Source organism: Xenopus laevis, chromosome 4S (assembly GCF_017654675.1).
Source record: "Xenopus laevis strain J_2021 chromosome 4S, Xenopus_laevis_v10.1, whole genome shotgun sequence".
Taxonomy (NCBI): domain Eukaryota; kingdom Metazoa; phylum Chordata; class Amphibia; order Anura; family Pipidae; genus Xenopus; species Xenopus laevis.
In genome coordinates this window covers 83,392,653-83,417,849 of record NC_054378.1, presented here as the reverse complement: position 1 = coordinate 83,417,849, position 25,197 = coordinate 83,392,653, and the positions used below count along the sequence as shown (strand labels likewise).

Below are 25,197 nucleotides of genomic sequence, written 5' to 3'. Positions count from 1 at the left end.
TATGTGCAACTAGCCTTAAGGCAGGTTGGTTAGAAAAATTACTAATTGAAATGCACAGCAATAGATGAATCCAGGCAACTCCTGGAAAGAAGTCTGAACAGCAGACAGGCTATTCCAAAACATATACGGTACAAGTCAATTGCTTCCCTTACAAAAGGGCTAAAAAATAGCAACCAGTGTAAGCATTTTTTGGCACTACTATGTATGTGGCATTATAGTGCATATTTCTAATGTAGCATGGTACAGATAGCTAGCTTGAAAAAACACAGTACCCTGTGCATTCCAAAGCATTTATCAGAAGCATGCATCTAGCAGAGGTTGTAAAGATTCCACAACTGCAGGGCTGTCTAGGAAGCACCCATGATTGTGGTCACATGCATGGTGGTGGGGAGATCAAAAATAATTTTGGTGGGTTGTCTGGGGTGGTCAAGTCAAACCCCCTACACAATAGTGGATTGCATGAACTAAATAAAAGCACACTCATGGATATAATATGCCACTAATATGCCGAGAAATCATAATCACACATTATCACACTATCACAATGCAAAGATAGCGCATTACTTAGCAGCAGCAACTTTTCTGCAATGCAAATACAGTTTCAAATTCAGAAATGAGCAAGAGCTTTGGGAGATAACCTCCCCAGGCTTATGACTAGTTACATTTTCACATCATTATTTCGCAGCACTTGTTTCCAAAAGACCTCTGGCTTGCCTAGATGCATGTATTTTATACCTCAGAAGTTAATGTTTGTGGTGAGTACACAGGTAAGGCTTCCTCCTAATAAATCTTTCACACAGATCATGTTTTTGCAAGTAGAGCTGCACAGTAGAACAGTGCAACATCATTCCTGTGTCAGCTAAACCTTTATACAGGTCCTCCGCAGTCAAAAGAGGGGTTTCCTTTCTAGCCAGCTTATAAGAAGTCCTCCCTAAAACTATTTAAAGTCTTCTGTATCTTACCTTGACGTCCACATTTCCCCTTAAGGGTGGTGGCAGATGGGGAGATAAATCTTGTCTATGCAGGCAGCTAATCTCCCCAAAATGCCTTCATGCCAGCAAGAATATGAATCGCCGGCAGGATGGCATATGAACTGCTTCGGATTTTTGGAAAACTGGGCAGACTGTTTTGACCCGGGTAGCCCTTCTGAAAACTGGGCTGTCCAGGTCAATTCCAGACAGGTGGCAACCCTAGCCGGGCCCCCCTTGACAGCGTGAGCTGAACCCAAAGTCCCGAAGGGCTGAAGTTTCAAAAATCCAAAGTGATCAGCCGGTGATTCATATTTTTGCCGGCAGGAGGGCATTTCGGGTAGAATAGTCGCCCGAAGTACAGAAGATTTGTCACTGGGTCAACTAATCTCCCTGTGTGCCACCACCCTAATGGTTATTTCTTGATGAAATTAGGAACAGTGGAAACGGCAAGCTAGAACATGTGGAATCTTTTCATAGCCTTCTCCTGCTGGCTTAATTTGGCTTCATGTTTAGCTTGGCACTCTTTTGCTTAGAGGAGGCCATGTTTGTTTGAGGTTTTACATTTTAATACGCTCTGCAATTGTCAATGGGAGGCAACTCCCAATGGCTATAAAGGCCTAATGAGGTAATTAAGGCCAGGGACCTTGGGAGGTGGAGGGGGAATTGTTTATCTCTGGAGAACTGCACGTGCCACTATTTTATTAGCTTCTTGCTTTGAAGTTTTAAATATGCATGTAACAGTGCATTAACATTTAAACATTGCATTTTATTTGTATTTTTTATCACACTGCTTCCCGCAGTAGCTATTTACTACTTTTCACTACAAAATTAACCATAGTAAGGGTTAGTTCACACGAAGAGATTCAGGGAGATTTTATCGCCTGGCGACTAATCGCCTCTTCTTCTGGGCGACAATCTCCCTGAACTGCCTTCACGTGTCTTCCCATCAGCTATAATGAAAAGTCGCCTGCGCTAAAGCACACGCGGCACTTTGTTTTCCGAAGACTTTGGAAAACGCAGCGCCGCGTGTGCTTTAGGGTGTGAACTACCCTAAATGACCAGCAACATTTGTATTTGTAAGACAGGCTTAAATATATAGGTACAGGTATAGAAACTGTTATCCAGAATGCTCGGGATCTGGGGTTTTCCGGATAATGGATCTTTCCGTAATTTGGATCTTCACACTTTAAGGCTACTAAAAAAATCATGTAAACCGTAAATAAACCCAATAGGCTGGTTTTGTTTCCAGTAAGGGGTAATTATATCTTAGTTTGGATCAAATGAAAGGTACTGTTTTATTACTACGGGAAAAAAAGTAATCATTAAAATTTGGATTATTTGGATAAAATGGAGTCTATGGTAGAAGGCATTTCGGAGCTTTCTGGATAACAGATCCCATACCAGTACCAAAGAGGTTTTTTTCCTAACTATGAACAACCATATACAAGAAACTCAAAGCTGGTAGACAAAAAAATATTCTTTTGTGCACAGAGAAATATGTAATAGCTAGAAATAGAAGTGAGAAGCACAAAAAGAACAACGAGACCTACCCGACTCCTACGTGATGCATGAAGTCCCAGTGTTGACCCATTGTCTACATCTCCCATAAGGAAGTCCGACACACTGTAACGGAAATAAGCCATGAATAGGACTTACAAAGGAAACATTCTTGATACACATACAATGTTTCTGTCAAGCTTTGTTACTCATGTATGCCCAGTATTTTTAATGCTGAACATTTAAGTATTCTTAAATCAACCCTCCTATCTTTTGGGTTCTTAAAACAAATCTAATTACAGCTTGCCTGAAATTTCTTTGGCTATATAAGATATACCTTAGGCATTGGTCTTATTGCATCAGGCAAGGGGGTTTAACATCCAAATGACAGTAATATCCATGCTTCAGAAATTCTTCATCTTGGTAAGTTCTACCCTGTGTCCAGCAGGCTTTTGTACATGCTTTGAGGCGATGCACAGGTTTACTGGCTTTAGGTAAAAATCTGTTGATATTACTACTTGCTTATTACGTGCAGCGCGCATAAGATTTGTCTTTTGGAGTTTCTAGATAAGGAATCTTTCCATAATCTGAAACACCATACCTTAAGGTGGCCATACACGGGCAGATAAAGCTGCCGATATCGGTCGTTTGGACCGATTTGACAGCTTATCTGCCCGTGTATGGGGGCTTCCGACGGGTCTTCCCGATCGATATCTGGCCACGATATCGATTGGGAAGGTTTGATTTTTAACCGATAGTTAGTGGCATATCAGGGAAAGATCCACTCGCTTGGCGATGTCGCCAAACGAGTGGATCTTTGAGTCTATGGCCAGCTTTAGGGTAAGTCCACACTGGGCGTTTTGGAAAATGGAAAATTCGGTCGACTTCGGAAAACAAATCGCTGCGTGTGATTAGCACCAACGTTTTTTCATTTTAGCCGGCGCAGAGTCAGGGAAGGCATTTGGGGAGATTGGTCACTGCAAAAACGAGGCGATTAGTCGCCAGGCGACCAAATCTCCCCAAAATGCCCTGTGTGGCCTGACCCTTAAAGTCTACCAATAATCATATGAACATTAAATAAACCAAATAGGATTGTTTTGCCTCCAGGCAACTTAGTTGCCTTCGGGTACAAGATACTTGTATTCATACAGAGATGAAAACAGTGTTAAAAAAAATTAAAATTATTTGCCTGAAATAAACTCTATATGGGGAATGCAAGTAAATATTGCAAGCGATCTTTAAAATTGTATTTTTACGAATGTTTAGAGCGGTCTAGTTTAATCGCATATAAATGCAGTAGAGCTGATTTTCTGACATGTAATGTGTGTACATGCAGTGATTTGAATGTTACTGAAGGGAAAGGCATTTTCAGAAGATGTCCCTTCACACAGTTCTCCCATGGCCAACACATTTTTTTGTGTGCCGTTACTACATGACATTTTGCGAAAACATCTACTTGCTTCTATAGTGCTGAAAAACAAACAGATAACACCGCAAAATAGTAGATGAGGTTGCAAGAAAAAAACCTGCATCTTGTTCTTTTTCTAACTTTTCTCTTCTTTTCGCAATTGCTAATTTCTCACTCCCTCATTCTCTTCTGGCTTCCCTTTCTCTCACTCCCAATTTGCCCCTACCCTAAAGCCTTTCCCTTACTCCCACACCCCTCACTGCCAGCTCTCTCAATTCTCTTAAAAGAACAGGGACGCCAAAAAATATATGTATTTTAAAGTAACGAAAACATAATGTACTGTTGTGCTGCACTGGTAAAACTGGTGTGTTTGCTTCTGAAACTCTACTATAGTTTATATAAACAAGCTGCTGTGTAGTCATGGGGGCAGCTATTCAAAGCTGAAAAAGGAGAAACCTCTTTAGTTTACAATGTGATTCTTCGGAACTTGTCTGTTATCTACTGTGTGTCCTGTGCTTGAATGGCTGCCCCCATGGCTAAACAGCAGCTTGTTTATATAAAATATAGAAGTGTTTCTGAAGCAAACACACCAGTTTTACCAGTGCAACACAACAGTACATTATATTGTCACTTCTTTAAAACAGTTTAATTTTTTTGGTGTTACTGTTCCTTTAACATTACACTTTTAATTTTCTCCCCCCACCTTACTATATTTCCAGCAATCCCCATCACTCAGTACACATAAATGTAGGGGTCCAGTAATATATTGATATGGGTGAATGCAAACAATCTATTTTGTTTTCTTAACAGCCCCTAGAAAAGCTGCAGCTGCCTATGCTGGGTATAATTGTTCACACCATTTGTATGACCCTATATGAAGATCAACATTATATAAAAAAAACCAACTCAGTGCTGTATTAATATTTTCCAATGCCAATATAAAGAATTAATATTTTTTCTACATAAATCTCTCAGACTTACACGTTACCGAAGGTGAAGGCTAATGAGTCAATAGATGAAAAGATTTCACTGAATTGCTCCCTCTTGTTCTCCTCATTAATGTTTTTGAAGTTCACAGCTAGAAAATTAGAGAGAGGAAGAAAAAAAAAAAGAAATCATACTGGGTGATAGCTGGAGGTTCTTACCTTGCTAATCAAGCATGTGTCAATATTACTAAGCTGCCCCTTATCCAGCCCAGTGGACCTTACTTCTTGCTACAAGCTGACATATTGTCTGAGACTGAATGGGCAGGTTCTGTCACTCATATTGGGCTGAGGGCAGAGCAATCCTTTGCTATGAAAGTGTCTTGTTTACATTTGTACTCAAGCCTAAGGGTAATTGGTAAAGGGAGGTTTGTAGTCAGCGATAAAAATGCACTACTGTGGGCGACAAATCTTCCAAAAATGCCTCTCCAAAGGCAATAAGGGAAATGGCCGTGGTGAAACCTACACATTGCAAAGTCGGCTGAAGTTTCCTTCCAACGCAAGTTCAGCAGAACGAAGCAATGTGTTGGTCTTACCAATGACAATTTCAGTTATTACTAGTGGAGAGGAATTTTGGGGAGATTTGTTGACCTCCATGGCCCTAAGGAAGGATCACTTTGCCCCCAGCCCAGTGTAGCAGGAGAGGTAAGTATCACTAGGCTGTAGGTTGCTTAGGGGCAGCTTTGTAAAAAAAAAAAAAAAAATTGTTAGTAACACTATTAATTTAAAGAATGTGTCATTAGCACTTTAATCTAAATGCACACAGAGCCAAACATTATGCCTTTTCTGTCTTACGTCAACTTACAGTAGAACCCCCATTTTCAAGTTTTTCAGGGGACCAGAAAAAAATTGTGTAAAATCTAGGAAAATGTAAAATCAGGGAAATGTATTATGCATAATATATAGGTGGGACCACAAAACAAAAATGTAAAATATAGGAAAACTTAAAATCAGTTTCAGTGTATTTATTTTAGTTATGAATCAATCCTAAATGTTAAGTATAAGATAATAATATTTTATCAGATTTGATTCAGATTATTGACCTCTCCGCATAAGGGTTGCCTTAGTTATGGAAGAAAGCAGTTGGCAAGCAAAATAAAAACAATAGCTTCAAAGATAAGGCATCTACCCTTCTGAATCACAATGTGATCACAATGTGGGCACAATGTTCCAAAGAGAGAAGATAGACATGACAATTTGCTGCGGTGACTCGCACGACTTTTTAGAAACCGACTGATCACAGCAACTTAGTGGCCATAGGTTATATAAGTCGTCAAATATTGCTACTGATGCAATCAGAATTATACTTTTTGTTTCAATTTGTGTCACAGAAAAGACCTTCTGAGCAAGCTCATTGTGATTGGCCACTTATGAGAGGACTCGTGTGCCATTGCACATATTCAATGAAACTGGCCAAAATATCCAAGTGAAGAACAGTTGCGTATCTGAGAATATAAAGACCACTGGACATTAATGGCTAGCATAGGATTGTGTGAATGCACCCTTGAATTCTAGTCAGAAAGTCTGATATCTTTCCACTGACTTTCATCACTGGCCTTATATTCAAAGCCCCTCTTCTGCTTATTCTCTTTATGTGTCTGCTTAAAAGAATGGTAACAAAGAATGAAAACTTTTTGTATGCATTTCATTATAATGCCATTATTCAGCATTGATAAAATACTTTTATAAATAAGCTGTGTACCCATGGGGGCTGCCATTCAATTGGAACATAGCAAAATGGCTCATGAACACAGAGCAAACAGGCTGTATTAAATACACAGGAAGATAAACAGGGGTAAAATACTAGGGGTCAAATAACACCCATGTTTTTAATGTTTTCTCCACTAAAAAACAGTTGTCAACATAGTGAAAGTACATGTAATGCTAAGCATCTCTCTCTCTCTATACATTCAGTAAAAACAAAAAATCTATTTGTAAATGTATTTATTTGTAAATGTAATTGCCATTATAAACTGTATTTGGCTAGGACCACACATGGGCCGAAATCTGCTAGCCGAAATAAGCCAGCTGATTTCAGCCCTACCAATGGCAGTAGCCTACTCACTTTTCTGCATTCAGAAGTGTTGAATTGGTAGCAGTGCAAACAGATTCAATGGATTTCACCAAAGAACCGCGAGTGTCGGCATTTTGAGCTGAAATCCTCCTCTGAGGACAAATGATCAAACTTCAAAAATTCAGTTTACATAATCAATAACATTCACAAATAAACTTTAGACACATTTAAACAGTTTTTAGTAATTTTAAAAATGCTCATTTTCATTTTCTTGCTAAAAAAAAAATTTTTGGATGGAGGATTCCTCTTTGCAGACATTTTTAAAATCTTTTAGCTATAACAATTCCAAAAGCAATTTTAAAATAAATATAGAAGTGCATTGCTACCACACCTAAAACCGACAGATAAGAATTCTACACAATTTTGTAGCTGCTGTTACATTTCCAAGGAAATGTAGAGGTGACAAAGTAGATAAAACTCATACTGGTTAATGTTTAATGCACAGAACCTTCAACCCAACTAAATGAATATTTGTGGAAAGGCCTGCAACAGACCCTGTAAAATATCACTGCAGTAGTGAAGTTAAACAGACACACAGTAGACAAAGACAAGTGTGTTCATGAACGAAAGCATTAAAAAAATCAGTACAATAACCCTATCAGTTGACTATTGCATGTATTTTTGGAAGAAGCAGAAATATAAAAAGTTACAACAAAGCATAGAAAATTGCCAGAGATAACTTCCTATAATAACCAATGTGAATTGCACGAGTATGGCAAGCAGGGGCGGTTTAATGCACAGACTCCCCTAGGCTATAGCATAGGAGCCCAGTGTAAACAGGGGCCCATCTAGCTTTTTTCAATTATTATTTACATTGTCTAATATTTATTTTTATTTGCACTGCTGGGCCCAGTAGGGAGCACCTGCTGGGAAAAAGGCACGCAAGGAGTGTGTGTGTGCACCCAGATTCAGTGATGTCACTGGCATGCGCCAAATTCGACCCAGATAAGAGAGCTCGGGTGCACACGTGCCTGAATCTGCACATATCTGGACCCATCAGTAGCCGGGAAGAGGGGGCCTGTGTTGGTGAAGCCTAGGAGCCCCACATGTCATTAATCTGCCACTGGGGGGGAATTATCACTAATGCTCCCTCAGGAATTTTTGGATGCTACTTTTTTGTCTTCATCATACTTAAGATCGCTGTAATCCTGAGCATCAGTTTGTTTGGCATGGTCACCACACAAATGTATATTTTACAATCTGTATTTTCTTCCGTTGTGGTCATAATCGACCTAAGGAAAGTGGCATGTTCCTCTGCACCCACAATAACATACTTATATGTACGAAATATAGAGTATAAAAAAAAGTGTTATATTTTATATAAGTGTGCCCTCCTTGTTTTGTTTTTTGTCACCACATAAATGTATCTCTGTCCAGTTGGGCCACTCAAACAACAATAGGACCGAACTGCAGTCTTACGGAGACTCTTCGAGTGAGGAACGCATCAACAAGTTGAAGTGGTCCTCTGCTAATGAGTTTCATAACAGGCCAATTGATACATGGCTGGTCTGCAGCCAGATTTTGGTGGAAATGCTGTCAAGGGCCCCAGAACATATGTTGAAAAACTGCCAACCAATGTAAGCCAACTTTAAAAGGTATACAGACATTTCCTACATGATATCTATATTAAATTTGGGCTCATAAACGATAAAACTGGCATGAAATATCTGTTTCTGAATGGCCCAACCAGAGTTGTAAATTTAGTCTAGCATACATATATGAAATGAAGGCATGCTAGTATGAAACATGGAATTTTTTTTTTGGCTTCAGAAAAGGATCAGTTTTTTGGTGACAGTTTTGCCAGTAAACAGATTGGCAGTATCAGCTCATTTTCTTGTCTATACAGGGCAGCTCTTTTGTGAGTTGAAACTGTAGAATGCCCTTTCAGACATCGTAGTGTACTCGAGATTCCAAGTCAACACAAACGCTTCTGCTGTCTAATCTGACCAGCCTGTCAACAGAATAAGGAACACGTAAGATTATTGCTCTCCTTGACACCATTCCTGGAAGAATTAGTCGTTAAAGTAATGGTCTTTTTAGTTGATGGACAAATTGTACATTTAAAGAATCGTTTTGAGATAATCGTGGTCTCACGATAACAAAAAGATCTTATAAAAATCTTTACATCCATGGCCAGGTTAATAGTAGCCTCTATCTCTGCCTCAGAAGTGCGTAAACTGGTCTTGGCCACTGCTTCTTGTCATGGCCGATTAAAAGGATGCTTGCATGCCTTAAAGGAGAATTCAATCCTTTAGCAATAAGACACCCCTCCCTCCCCCCCCAGCCTAACTGCCCCCCCCCGCATGTGCAAACCGGTAAATTGCTCCAACTGCGCATGCACCACGCCTGTCTCCGTCTCAGCTTACCAAAGACCCGGAAGAAGGCTGCGGTGAACTCCTATGCTGTGACTCTGCACCGAGGGGTAAGTAAAAGGTTAGGTGGGGGGTGGGGTTTTTTTGGTAAAGGGTTTGTTTCTCCTTGAAAAAAGGGCCGCAATTGGTACCAAGTGATATTTTACACAGCTTTTTACACCATTTTTTTGCCCAATTTTGTTTTACACAGCATAATAGTAAATATGCCCCTGGAGTACAGAATGAAAGAATTGGAGCTTGTGGTAGGAGTATACAAGGAACAAAGAATGTGAATTATTCCTAGCAACTAACAGCACAGTCACTCACGCAATGAATGAATAAATATTGCTTCCAGGGAATACAAATTATAAAAATGCAAAAAAATATATGCATGCACAGAAAGATGTTTTGTGTAGCAAAAGCCCCTAAATTGATGTTGACCCCAGAAAACTATATCTTATTTTGGAAGTACACATTCTGGTGAATTACAAATGGTAAAGATGTCTTTCTATTCCAGATTAGCTAGTTAGCCGTTTTTATGAAATCTCTTAAATGTTTGTACTTTACAGAATTTTATCTGCCACGGGTTTTTTGCCATTTCCCTCCTGATGGTAAATATTTTAAATAAAGCGCAAGAAAGTGTACAACACTTTTTCATTTTTATTACTGCCCCCTGTACCTGTGCAAGCAATCTCAGCAGCCATACATCATACAGCCCTCCAGCAGCCATCATATTGCCCCCAATCTTTACCTGTGTCAGCAGCAGCCAAAAATAAATCTGATCACATCATATTGCCCCCAAGTATTTAGTTACCTGTGCCAGCGCCCAGCCCAGCAGCAACAGCAAACATATGGCCCCCAAATCTGTACCTGGCTGTGCCAGCAGGAAGCTTCACACTTTACAGTTATAGAAAGAATGTCTTCAGTTCAGTGCAACTGTGCAAGGCTGAGAGCAGCGAGAGCCACACCAAGCAGACCGCCAGCTCTCTGTCGTCACATCAGTGACGTCATTGACGCGTGTGCGCACATCGCGGTGCACGGCACAGAAGGAGCTATTACTTGCCGGCAAGAGGGAGAAGGGGAAGGAAATGGATTCCACCCAACTGGGTGACCATGATTACTGAAACAAATTATTAAATAAACGCTTGAAATAAGTGCGCCCCTCAATGATCGCGCCCTATACAGCCGCCTACTCTGCCTACCCCTAGTTCCGGCCCTGATCCCTGCAGTGAGCACTAACCATTTGGTTTTTTGGTGTGCTATTAATGTGGACATGGTCTTGCGGTAACATGGGTGTGGTCTTAAAACAGGGAGTGGCTAACACTGGCTTCCGTTATCGGCCCTCCACCATGTCGATTGGAAAAATTCCGGCCCTCGGTACCATAGAAGTTGGACAGCACTGCCATAGGTAAAGCACCATCTGTTAATATACGTTCTTGCAACATAATCAAAATTGTGACAACAATCACTGTACACCCAGAAACCAATTAGCTCAAGTAGTTAAACAGTTACACTAAAACAATAAAGATATACCTATCAATAGTCCTATCCGCCACAAATCTTACTTGAAGAGAACAATAAGGTGAATATCAAATATTAAATGCTAAGCAGTGCTAAATGGCAATCAGGCCCATAACGATATTCCAACTATGGAGTCCAAATTTTTAGAAATCTGCTATGAGTAATGGTATCTGTTAAAATACTGGTCATCTTTTCTTGGGTCATTATCCAATCTACTTTCTGTTTCGTAACGTCAATAGAAATCAGTTTAGTTTTCCATGCCTTTGCAATAGTTTTTTTAGCTGCGGTCATAATTACAATAAACAATTGGAATTGAATCTGTGCGAGTTAGTCTGTTTTTTTATCTAACAATGCAGTACTCGGAAGATTAGGGATTACCACGTGGAATACTGAATGCAACATAGTAAAAATTATAATCCAGAACCTTTTTGCATATGGGCATTCCCACCAAATATGGAACATGGTTCCCACCACACCACAAACGCGAAAGCAGCAAGGATCCGCAGTTGGGTCAAATTTGGCAATACGGGCTGGTTATAAATACCGTCTGAATAAGACGTAGTTGGTTTCCAGAAGTTGGTTTCCAGAAGGGATACATTTTTAGTAGATCTTATAGCATTGTTCCATATTGATTACCAATCTTCTTTATCAATTTGGCTGCAGGTGATTTTTTTTTATTTTACCAGGCGGAAGCCAGGGGCAGGCAGTTCGGGGAGATTGTCGCCCCGAAGAAGAGGCGATTAGTCGCCAGGCGACTAAATCTCCCCGAATCTGCCCGTGTGCTAAAGCCCTTATACAATACATTTTTGGCTAACTAACTATATTAGAAACATTTTTTATTTTGCACAGCCTATTGACCCAGTTTTTATTTTTATACTGAACAATTCCTTTACGCTTACAATCAAATTTTCCAGTAACAAAAACAACCTGGGTCAATTTTAAATGGTAAACCACATAGAGCATACCATGGATAAAATTAATACTGCGGTCAGTCAGTGTATGCGACACAGCAGCCCAACATAATGTATATGTTTTTTTCCCATTTGAGCAGTGTCGGAGAGAAGCTGCTGTAAAGGAATGTGCATGCATACTTTTTTTCCAGATAACGTGCAGTGGTTATTTTTCTGCCACAATATCAGCTGATAGAATAAGTAAAAATAGGGAAACTAGGGGAAATTAAAAATCACACCACAAAACACACACAAAGTTTTAGAAGTAAAAATTCCCGAATTCTCCACTTTGTTTAACACCAAATTTCTTGTATCATAGAAATGGGAGACTTGTGTAACACATCAGACCAAAAAGGAATAACAAAGGGTACTTACCAAAACTAATCCAACAATATTACAAACTCAAACAGTATTTAGTTATGGACGCTGTAATTCCCAAACACTGCAAGTGCTTCAATGTATATATATCTTTATCAGTGAGGATTAAAAAATTAAAAAAAAACAAATATATCAAGTCTCAAGTCGCTAAAACGTCAAAGCACTCTGAAGAAGTTGAAAAAGCTTGTTAGACTGCTATCTTCCTCTGAAACATGAAGAATTTATCTGTAATGAATAGTTTTCCTGTTGCAGGAAGGCTTTGTCGTCACAGTTGTGTTAGGCTTTTGAACTGCTCAGTGTCAGGGAAAAACATATGCAGCAGGAATGAACGCCAGTGAAATAATACAAAATAAAACCTTTAGACAGAATAGTCAATACATAACATTGTATTCTTTGCATGCCGTCTAAGAAAAATGCCTAAAACGCTGGCTGGTCAGTGAGTCCATTGCTACAGTGATTATGCATAGCTCTTTAAATCATGCACACGTTTTCCCCAGGACATCCTGGCTAAACACAATAGTTTCAACCAACAATAGACATATGACCTCAACGTCAAAATACAGAATAGTTTCTTATACTGTGCACTACTCTACTACATTTCCGTTAGAGGACACCTACAGAGACTGCACATAGACTACGGACAATATCAGCTACTTGTTAAAATATACTGCTCATAGGGAAGAAGATAAATAGGTCTTAACCCTGTGCTTTTTGCGGTATGCCATAACTAATCTCCCTCCGAATCTGTGTTTCTGTCCTTATTGTGATCTCTTAAAGGAAACCCCCTTAAAAACCCCTTACTAAAGAGAAAGTCCCATCAACTAGCCCCCTCCCACCAAACATAGCCCACTACTCAGAAAAAGGGTTGCTGCATGTCGCACTGACCTTTGCATGCAGAGTAGCGCAGTGAAGCTTACAAGCAGCATCTTCTTTATTTTCAGATCATCTTCTTCCCTTCAGCAACCTATGGAGCTTTCTCTATCTTCCCTATCCAAGTACAACACTACACAAAGGGCAAAAATTAATGCAGTATTTCTCCTGCTGTTTAACCATCTATAAGAGTATGGCTAAGTTAATATTTTGTACAACAAACCATTACGAAATTACCAGGCAAAATTAAAGATAGACGGGAAAAAATAAAAAATAATATTATCTGGAATGGAAAAAAATTTGGGCACAATTTTTGGCTGTAGGCCAAAAAAAAAAAAAATCACGGAAACAGCATATATAAAAGTATGCATGATTATGCAATACACTCGTATAGGTAAACATATATAAATATATTAAATAAATAAAAAACATTCTATTTTTCAATTTGTGTGAGTGTTGTTTTAAAAAAGTTCATTAAAACATGATTACAATATCACTATATTTTTTAAGGCAACTTATGTATCAAATAACCTTCCATGATCATAGATAATAAATGTGTAATTATATATTATATATGTTTACCTATACGAGTATATGGCATAATCATGCATACTTTTATATACATATATATTCTTGCACAAAAAATTCATTTTTATTACATGAACTTTAAATTGCACTGAGGTATCACTTTGCCTTTATACTGTTTTAAATATATGCACACACGTGGCTATTTAATCCTTTACACAAGTGCACACAATCACTCTGATGAAGTGCCCAGCTATGGGGCATGAAACGCGTTAGAATTGTACACCCTCCACTGTTATCCTTCCTATCTTTGAATAAAGCCGAATCTTGATGTTAATTGTGCCGGATTCCTGGTATTCTTGATCAGCGCCTTGACAGCGGTCTGTGGTTTTGACAAGGTACCTTGTGCCAGGAATTTGGAGGGGTGGAAATGTTCTTTAAGCTCACCATAAATTATTTTTCTCTCTTTAACAACCAATTTTAGTGTGGTCTGACAAATCTGTCAAATTATTGTCTGTTATTCTGTTACCTTTTGTTTGTGCTGGAGTTGGTTATTTAAGTTATTCTGCTAAGAAAGGGAACCCCCCTAAAAGACATATTGGACCTACCCATCAATCAAAATCTGACCCAGACCTCAGGATGAAGAGTGACAGGTTGTGGAGAGTGAGATACTGAAGAATAACTTGATTACAGAGTACAGAATTTTTAATTTGTTGTATTGAGAAAGTGTCTTATTTCACTGAGATGAAGCTTACAGTATATTAAATTTTCATTTTGTGATAGAAGGGATGGAGTCTGTTACAGAGTAGCAGCATGGATGTTGGGGGGGGGGGGGGGTTTAGACATGGACTGGAAACTAGGGCAAGCCAAGAAAATAAACAAGAGAAAACTAATAAAAAAAGTCCACTGTCTTTTCAATAAATTAAAAACTGTTCTTTTGCCAGAAACTCATATAGCATTCATGTATCTATGTATTAAATACTAAATTAGATTAATAAATTGAAAAATCCTGCATTCCATAACAGCTACCCCATATATTTGGGGTGTACTTTTACCCATACTTTTTAGAAATTATTCAGATTGTTGTACACAACAAGATTAAGTAGACATTAAGATATAAGCAAACATTGTCTTTGCATGTTTTTTAATTTTGCTATTTTTTTTTAAATTACTTATATTAGATATTTGCTACAAAACGAATTCACCCAACCCCCCCCCATTAGTTTACTAAAGCATGGTATGAGGTAACATAGTACATAAGGTTGAAAAAGACAAGTATCCATCAAGTGAAACCAGCATAACTAGTAGGGGATTCAGAGGAAGACAAGGTAAGGCTGACAAGACATGGGCATGCATCCTCAAAGGCCCTTGTTCTATTATAGTGGTTAGAGCTTTTGTTAGTACACATGTCAATTTCTAAAACAAATGAAGAAGTCGACCATTTGAAGGACTGATGCTAACAGATTGAAACTACAGTACACTATTGCAAGGACTGGCCATGACAGAACAACCACAAGATCTAGTTCCTTAATTTTTTTTTTTTATGAAACAGTATCAGAAAAAACATTTAAGCATTAAGTTATTCAAAAATATAGGCAGCAATACTACAATTCGTTGTAAAATAAAAAAGGCAAGGCAGCTGGCATCTTCACAATTTATTAAACTAAATTTAAATTTTTAAGTTTATTGAAAATCACTTAAAGCAACAGTTCAGTGTAAAGATAAAAACTGGTTAAATAAATAGGCTGTGCAAAATAAAAAATGTTCCTAATGTTGCTAGCCAAAAAAGTGTAATGTATAAAGGTTTGAGTGACTGGATGTCTTACAGAATTGAACAGAACCGTACTTCCTGCTTTGCGTCTCTCTAGACGGTGACTTGAAGGGGGGCCACCTGGGACATAACTGTTCAGTGAGTTTGCAATTGATCCTCAGCATTCAGCTCAGATTCAAAAGCAACAGATATGACCCATGTGGCTCTCCCTCAAGTTTCTGATTGGTTATGGCCAGGTAACCTATCAGTGGAAACCAGCTGCAAAGCAGGAAGTAGTGTTCTGGCTTTTATGTTACACATCCAGTCACTCCAGCCTTTATACATTACACATTTGGCTAACTAAATAGATTAAAAACATTTTTCATTTTGCACAGCCTGTCTATTTACTCAGTTTATATTGTAACACTGCAGAATCCTTTTTAGCTGCCATAGTAAAACTTGCAAAAAGTCCCAGCTTCAAAAAAATTCTACAATGGCAATAAAGCTGCCTTCCATCAAAGACATCCAACAGAGAATCCACAAAAATATACAACCCCTTTGTAAAAAGAAAAGTTTGTTTTAGCTAGCACACTGCAAGTAGAAGTTCCCATTCTTTTTTGCCACAGCAGTAAGTACCAGTTTTCTGACTGACATCATACAAGGTCATGGCAATGGACAGCTCTTGATTGCCACCCTTCAGTGTCAAAAATAAAACGTACCACAAACTGACACAGCTAAAGAAAGAAAAAAATGCTTCTATATGGACAATAAGATGAAAACAAGTTGTTATGAAGAAAGCATGAAGCATTTTTAGTTCAACTATATGACCCAATATACACAGGATATGCTTTTTGATCTATTGAGTTTGTTACTAAAGCATATTTACTATAAAGCAGCTATTCTGAATACAATGCTATGGTCACCTACCTTTGACTTTAGCAATCACTGTGCCAGCAGCTCCAAGAATATCAACAGAATTAAGGATGTGGTGTTTATTGATAACAGCTTTCAGTATTCGTAACAACTCCCCAAGGCGCTCATGGACCACATGGTGCAAGCTTTCTTGATTTTCTACAAAGTAAGAGATGCAAATGGTAAAAAAATAAGTACCATTAAACACATCTAAGCTATACAAAATGCTCTAACAGGAAGTTTCCATTTAAAATATCAACAATTAAGACTACTTCAATAGACAGGACATTTCCCCATTATAATAAGCAAAATAACAACTAACAGTTTGTGCAAAGAGTAGCCTGGGTTTTTCATCTGCAGTTGTTATGCCCCATGGGAGACAAATCTCCCGAAAATGCTTACACACCAGCAATAACGTAAATCTATGAAATTATATGATGGGTTGTTGCTGAAGGTTACATGATTGTGAGCTCAATTTCACAGCCTTGTCTGCCAAGGGTGTCGCTCATATAAGCAATAATTCCAAGTATTGATGCAACACTTGGGTGAATACTGGTAAAATGGTCTGGATTTCCGACCCTGTTTAATAAACACGGCCCCATATGCTTTGCCATCTGCTACAAAGTACAGGTATGGAACCGGTTATCCAGAATGTTTGGGACCTGGGGTTTTCCGGATAACGGATCTTTCCGTAATTTGGGTCTTCATGTCTACTAGAAATTCATTTAAACATTAAATAAACCCAATAGGTTGGTTTTGCTTCCAATAAGGATTAATTACATCTTAGTTGGGATCAAGTACAAGCTACTGTTTTATTATTACAGAGAAAAAGGAAATCATTTTTAAAAATTTGGATTATTTGGATAAAATGGAGTCTATGGGAGACAGCCATTCTGTAATTCGGAGCTTTCTGGATATCGGGTTTCCGGATAAGGGATCCTATACCTGTATTGAGATAGGTGAGGTGCCTTCAGTATTAAAGAAAAACAAAACAAAATAAAAATATTTGATTCACCAAATCAATAATGTTGCGAATATTGCAGATCTTACAATTCGAAAGGAAAAACATTCACATAAAGTAGCAGGCACTTTACTACTTCTAATCTGTCTTAAGTAAAAATATATGAGTGTTATGCAACAAAGAACCTTACTTTTATGTGTAATTGTATAATTTTAATATCAGTTAATATATTTTGCTGTGCCAAAGTAAAAAAAACTTTTTTTGGATTTACTGTATCCAGATATAATACACAAAAGCCATGAATATCCTGTAAATTATATCCTTATAAACGGTGAGTTCTGATGTCATCAGTTATAAACGGTGAGTTCTGATGTCATTTTTGTCACATGGTTCATTGAAATTTGTGTATTATAATAAATAAAGTACCCCCAGTTGTAAAATATGAGGATATTAGAAGTTACCTCGGAGTTCCATGACCCGTATAAAAACACTCGGCCTTCGGCCTCGTGTTTTTATATGGTCATGAAACTCCTCGGTAACTTATAATATCCCTATATTTTACAAGAGGGGGTACTTTATTCACTATATAATAGTCAGTGACGTCTCAGTTGTACCCTTGTTTTATCGACTTACAGGGATAAATGGACACTGAGATAGAACCCATTGAACTATATAAGACACAAGTTATAATTACAAGACAAGGTTCTTGGAAATCCAGTAGGGAAATGTAGACTCTGCTACACTATTCAGTGGAGAGCTAAACCGATTAATTTTAGTGAGATCAACTTACACACAAAGAGCAACTTCATCAACCAAATTCAACAAAGAATCTGGAAGCAGAAAATTCAAGAAATAGAACAAGTAAGGAGAAATCTCATGCCAGAAGCACCTGACTAGTTCTTCTGCATTCTATCCAATGCTAACCTATTTACTCAGCTATTAATAGTTAACATAATGCCTACAATACACAAAACGAGTTATTTATGACCACAAATGCAGTTTTACTGCCGTATTGCCCCCCCCACAGTGAATTGTGTGTTAAACCCCTTCAAAAAAGGCGTTGATATATGGTTAGATAATGGAAAGCATATCACCCCAAACTGACAGCCAGTACGATTACTTTCTCCATCAAGACGGGCCCATTTGGCAGTTAAAACCAGACTAATGTATGGCCTTCTTAGCTAAAGGATGCAAACATGGTCACCAATGTTCTCTAGCGTCTTTGCGCAGTTTTTTTGCGCTAGCGAAACATATTATACTGTATTCCCCTCCACATAGTCTTCTAAGTGACTAAAAAATGAAAAAAAAATCATGTTTCCCACAATACATACATATCAGAAACATAAAGTACGATCAGGCCAGAAAACCATTTATTTTAGTAAAGTACACATTCCCCTGAATCCAAATTGGGTATGCATGTCTTTCTACTCCAAAGCGCCAAGCCGCAAACCTTTCCAAAATTTGGAGATTTTGGTGACATTTCCAAAAATCACCTAAAATGTTCCACCCTGAAGCATCTTATGTTCCACATACTATTAGGTACCAAGATAAAACCCTTAAATATGAACGCCTGGGGTTTGCTGAACAATTTCGTATCCATTGTACGTAGGTTTATCGAACTATATAGTATGTAAAGACCTCAAAATCTACTATGTGCTTACTTATTTGATGGCTTATATTTACACAAACTTATAAACACTGCCAGTTTTATGTGGGATAAAAGTAGGGATGCACCGAATCCACTATTTGGGATTCGGCCGAATCCCGGTGAAAGATTCGGCCGAATCCCGGTGAAAGATTCGGCCGAATGCCGAACCAAATCCTAATTTGCATATTGAAATTAGGGGCAAGAAAGGAAAAAGTGGGAAAAATTATTTTGTGATGTAGTCACGTGATTTCCCTACCCACCCCTAATGTACATATGCAAATTAGGATTCGGTTCGGCCAGGCACAAGGATTCGTCCGAATCCTGGCCGAATCCTGAACCAAATCCTGGATTCGGTGCATCCCGATGAATCAAAAATTGCAAAGCTACGCTAAAGGCAGCAGTTTTTATGACATTTCTGAAAATTGCCTAGAAATATTGCACTTTGCCACATTTATCTCACACAAATTCTTATATACAACCCTAAATATGAACACCAAGGGTCTACTGAACAGTTTGATGCCCAATATGCATAGGACATACCAAAGCAGGTGGCACGTACAGATGCCAAATTAAAATAGTGCATATTAATTAATTTTCTTCTCAGGGCCGGATTTACATAGCGGATGCCCCTAGGCCCACTGCCATTCGTCACCCCTGTCCCCCCCTTTATCCGTGCAAATTTTCATCATCAATGGAGATTGGAGCATGGGAGATTTAAAAAATGATTGTATCTCCACCGCTTCCCCAGTGTTTTTGAACCAATGTGGGTGTGGTTGGCAGCATGCCACCCAGCTAAAATCTTGCCGCCCTAGGCCTGTGAACAAAACCCCTGACTGCATATTATGTGCCACAAGACACTGAATATAAAATGTGCAAGAAAAAAAAGCTGAATACTGCACTAAATAATACAAACAGCTCTAACATTTTGAGTTTTCAGACAATTGTTAAAATAAAATCTGAAAACCTCCAAGTCTGAAAGGCTGAAAAAAAAGTCATTGCAGCTTCCATTGGCTAGACAGCTTTTACTTGGTTTTGATGGTTTTGACACCTGATCAATCTTGCATTTTAAGAGTTTTAAAGCAATTGTAAAAAAAAAAACAAAAAAAAAACCCAAAAATCAAAAAAAAAAACAAACAAACTAATTTTAAGAGAGTCGGGAGAAAAATAGATAAAATTTGAATGTTAGTAAATAGAGCCCTTAGTACAATATGTTGTTGAGGCTTTACCAGACAAATTACATTAATCATGAAATTCTGTTTTAAATTTAATAAATGTTAAGTTGATATTCAGAGTACTATATCACTCTACAGAAGTTAAATACACATAGATTCAGCAATGCCCAAAGAGCAGGATTAGAAATGCCTGCAGCACAGCAATGTATCAGCATATGCACCTTCTACACTTCATGTGTAAGTGTTCACTGAAAAGCACAGGGATGGATGCATTTCAGTGCCCATTTTTAAAATTATAAAAGCAAAAACATAACTGGTCTAAAACATATTTCTCTGGCAATACAGGCCTGTATTAATGTTATTAATATGGTCTAATGGACCTGAAAAAATATGGGATACTTCTAAAACAGGTTTAAACACTGTGGGGTCATTTATCAACACTGGGCAAATTTGCCCATGGGCAGTAACCCATGGCAACCTATCAAATTGCTGCATTCATTGTTCTACTTGCAGCTGGCTTCAAAATGATAATCACTGATTAGTTTCTATAGGTAACTGCCCATGGGCAATTTTGCCCAGTGTTGATAAATGAGCCCCTGTAAGTCCAATACAATGTAATAAATACATTGCACACCCGGAGTTTACTCTCTCTGCAGTAGTGGTGCTGGTTCTCTGTTGGCCCTGCACGGTCCCTCAGTAACAGCAACTTTCTATTCACGGATCCGCACACACACAAATTTTCAGCAGTGAGGAAAATGGCCCTTCTTTTTATTTGTTTACACCACCAATTTCAACGTACAACCTCCATTCATCGGGATATAATTCCAAATGTGACAGATTACCTTTTAAGGCATAACCCTGCCTCTTCCCTCAAACTCACATAATCACATGTGACCCTTTTCTTAATTTACCCGTTTTATATAAAAATACTTTCAATTAAGAAACCCTTATAAATAGTGAATAAATTATTTAAAAGTCCAATCTTTCGAAAATCCAAGATGTGTTAAGAAAAGTCCAAAGTCCATATCTAAAAGTGTTATATCAAAAATGTTACTGATTGTTTAAACATGATGCTCTTAACATGCTACACTGTAGTATAACATTATTATTCACTACCTTTGATGTTGCTTTGATGATGCTTTCTTCCAGCAACTGCGTGGTTGTGGGTTGAAAGAGGGTATGCAGATGAACCAACGTTTCCAAGCAACAGTTTCAGGTGATGAAAATGCAAGCCAAAGGGAGTTGATTAAGGGTGTCTTGGTGCTGTATTGCTAAATGAATGTGCCTTTGTGACATTACACTAAAGGTGATCTTAAACCGTATCTGACTAAATACCATGCAGGCCAAACAAACGGATGCCATAAGAGTGGCTTTACAAATACCACATTCCATTGGTCCATTCATTCAGCTGACAGCCTGAATGACTGGAACTTCATAGAGTGAAAAGGAGCTGTAGTGCCTCTTCACTTCCTCATCTGTTGATGCGTCTGCCGACATTTCTGCAGAAGAACTTTCCAAACGTAGCTGCAACTTCTCTGACTTCCCATACATGCTCAAATAATTTGGCAGAATGGCTGAAATTGGTCAAAATGCCTGACCATGTCTATTCATGTGTGGCTGGCTTCAGAGTTCTGTCTGAGAGTGCCTAAATATCATGACAATGAAGCAACTGTTTTATTCTATATTACAGTTCATTTTTGTTTTTCCATTCCAGCACACTATTATCTTGTTGCTGCCTTTGGTTTCTCAGAAAAAATTTATGAATATGACAAATACATGGCCTGTGCTCTCCTCAATACAATCCACAAAAGAATTACAAAATCAAACATTTAAATGGGCTTCATCCATATCAATTAAGATGCAAATACAGCAAAAATTTGACTAAACGAACGGATTAGTCACTTGATAACACTCCCTTTACGTGTGGTTTCAGAATTAACCATACAATAAAATTCATAGATTATCTTCTTCCCCCACTATGAACAGGGAGACCTTCACAATGCATCTTTTCAATATCCTATTTCAATATGCTTTATGCAGCATTCCAGAGTTTGTATTTTTTAGCCTTCAGATTCCAATTTAACCTAGACGTGCTCGCTCATGCATTTTCATTTCTGGAATCCATTATCAACTCAACTATTTGCAAAAACAATGCTGCATCCAATTTGCAGAGGGGGATATAGTCATACGTATGCTGCTCATCATGTGCTGTTACTGATCCAATTTGGGCAATATGCATGGGCAGGTGGTGCCGCCAATATGCGAGGCACCACCCAGTGAAATTTACCACTAAAGGGGTAATGCAATATTTTCCGTTAGTGCAAAAAAACACGTTTGCAAACACCTTACCTGAAAATGCAGGTACAGTTGAACCCTTGACAAATTACATACTTAAGTTTGATTTTAAGTGAAAAGTAGTACACTACAGAACAACTTATTAGCAGAGTTAAAGGGGTGGTCCACCTTCAAAACTTTTTTCAGTTAAGTTGTTTTCAGATAGCTCCCCAGAAATAAAGACTTTTTTCAGATTTGTGAGCATTTTTTCTAATAGGGACACGAACATTAAACTTTAAACTTCAATTTTGGAAAAACTATAAAAAATGGAAAGCAATTGAAAAAAATGTTATTTTCTGGCGAACAATCTGAAAACAACTGAAATGACGGTGAACGACGTCTTTAATGCATAGGAACAAAGAAAACAGTAAGGGTTCCCTTCTAAGGGGAATGCGCGAGTTAAAGCAAAACTTTACCCCCATAATGAATACTTACCCAACATATAAATTTATATTGTATTAAGTGCCTATTAAAGAATCGTACCAAACTGAAAATAATTACATCAGTACATATTACCCTTTTATATCTTTTTCCTTGAGCCACCATTTTTGAGGGTCTGTTTATTCCATCAGAGATCACCTGACCAGAAATAATGCAGCTCTAACAGTAACATGAAATGTGTGCAAGTAAAAGAAATAACTGTCCATTAATTGGCTAATGTGACCTAACATGTATATGTGCACCTTGAATTGTATGATCCCAGGGGGTACTTGAAATTGCAATTTTTTTTAATTTATTTAGGATTACCCAACCACACATACTACTAAAGAATGATATTTTTCTCAAAATGGTTTATTTAGATGAAGCAGGGTTTTAAATATGAGCGGTTTTATGTAATATATTTTTATAGGGACCTTTCATTTTGAGATTGTGGAAAAAATGCTGCATTCTAGAAAAAAAAAACAAAACAAAAAAAAAAAAAAAAAACTTATGTGGAAATTGTTGCTGTATTTTTTTCCTACTTAGGAAAAGCAATGCTGGCCCATATGTATAGCAGAAAGAGACCAGTGCATCAATATGCTAGTGATACACTATGAGGGGTATTTATGAACTTGAAGGCAGGGTGAACAGAGCAAAAAAACAAGTGCACCACTTTCACCCTACCTTTAAGTCTGCCTGGGATCTTATAAATTTATTTATGTATCTCATATACACACACACACACACAAGGGGTCATTTACTATGATTGTTGCATTTCATGGTTAATAATTCCCATTTTGTGAAAATAATTACATTGTTGAATGGAACATTGTTGGCAAAACATATCTCACTTTTGGGGTAATCAAAGTCAAAGAATTGGCACCAGTTCTAGTAACTCATACCAATAAGAATTGTCACCTTATTCAAAGCAAACATTGTTAGAATTGAGCTACCAGACCTGATGCAAAATTTGCAATTTTTATTACATTTTCCTGTCAGAAATCAGTCCACGTTGCAAAACATACAGGCCACAAGGACTGTCATATAGTTGAGATGGATAAAAAGGTGAAGGAATGGATTGTAGTGTGTGTATAATGTGTTGCAACCACAAATACAAGTCCATGCTGAGAACAATACTATGAAAATGGAATGGAAAGTTGTTGGCAAACAATGCCACCAGGATGGAGGAATACTGGTTGGAGATAGATGCACAAGGTGGCACAAATGATAACATGACACAAAGAAAAGAAGCAACAAAAGAATTGCAATACTTCAAATATTGCTTTCATACAATTCTGATGCGACTGACTTAGGTTAATAGCAATCAGACATTTTCACTTATTTAGATGACAGCCTGAAAGAAGATCTATTGCAGTAATAATGATTCATGCACCCTTTGCATTCTGACACTGAGCTCTGGAAAGCATCACAGATTATTTACACCGTCAGTCCAACCCATTATGCCACTTCATTAGTCACAGCCCTGGCCTGGCCATTGCTAAGTCAAAAAAGGGTGCTCAGGATGCATTTTAGGATATTGACAGTGTAAAAAAATGTGTATAAAATCTAGAATTTAGAAAAAAAAATTAATGTGATTTGCAAAAGTGGATGCCGAGCTATTTTACATTAAATTATACTTTAGGATTTGTGTCTCTAAGAATTGCTGTAGTCTGTTACTGTCACGTGAACAATTTGCTTTACATGGTCTTTTCACAATAACTATGGCTTGTGTCCATATTGTCTCTCCAAGAGTGGAGAAAAAAAAAAGAAAAAGAACCAGGCCCAGTTTTATGACAAGGCAGTGGTGATGCCGGCTTCTGCTCAATTGCTCTCCATTTTTTATGTTTTTTCCAAAATGTTAAGGGGTTGTTCACCTTTGAGTTATCTTTTAATATGATGCAGAGAGTGATTTTCTGAGACAATTTGCAATTCGTTTTCTTTTTTTATTATTTGTTAACAAAGGTGAACAACCCCTTTAAATTTTGGAAAAACCATAAAAAATAGAGCAACTGAAAAACATTATTACTGGTGAACAATTTCAAAACAATAGAACTGAAAAAGAAAAAAAAAGTATTTAAATTATACATACCATTCATGTCAATAATGGTATGTGAAGGGTGAATTGTTTTCATCGGTAATTAGACAATTCACATAATAGTGTGTGCCACAGAATACAAAAATAGGGGTCATTTACTTGCTACACTGCAGTTGTGGGTCTGCACATTTTCCCATGGTCAATTGCACAAAAAAAATCTTATTCGTTAAAGAGACTTGTGTCAACATGTGCTCATTACACTTGCACTTGGTGTGCTGCCTTCCCCATGCCTCTTGTTCCAAATCAAGCTCTATTGACACAGCAAAACCCTGAAGCTCTCCTCGCCTCCAGTAGCTGCAAGGTTCCCAAAGCAGTCTGCATCAACAGACATGCAGCAAACAAATGGGGCTCACATCACTCTCAACACAAATGCCACA

At 37.9% G+C, this 25,197-nt stretch overlaps 1 protein-coding gene across 6 annotated transcripts in view; it reads right to left on the bottom strand.

The window, feature by feature from the left end:
* The window catches only part of arhgap29.S (Rho GTPase activating protein 29 S homeolog), a 67,966-nt gene that overhangs the window by 20,326 nt on the left and 22,443 nt on the right, over positions 1–25,197 (bottom strand). For 3 of the 6 annotated variants that reach the window (XM_041591328.1, XM_018259616.2, XM_018259617.2), the window contains 3 exons: positions 16,206–16,349; positions 4,858–4,954; positions 2,522–2,594 (listed from right to left, as the gene is read on the bottom strand). In XM_041591328.1, the coding sequence (XP_041447262.1) occupies positions 2,522–2,594; positions 4,858–4,954; positions 16,206–16,349 (314 nt within the window). 6 annotated transcript variants of the gene reach the window in all.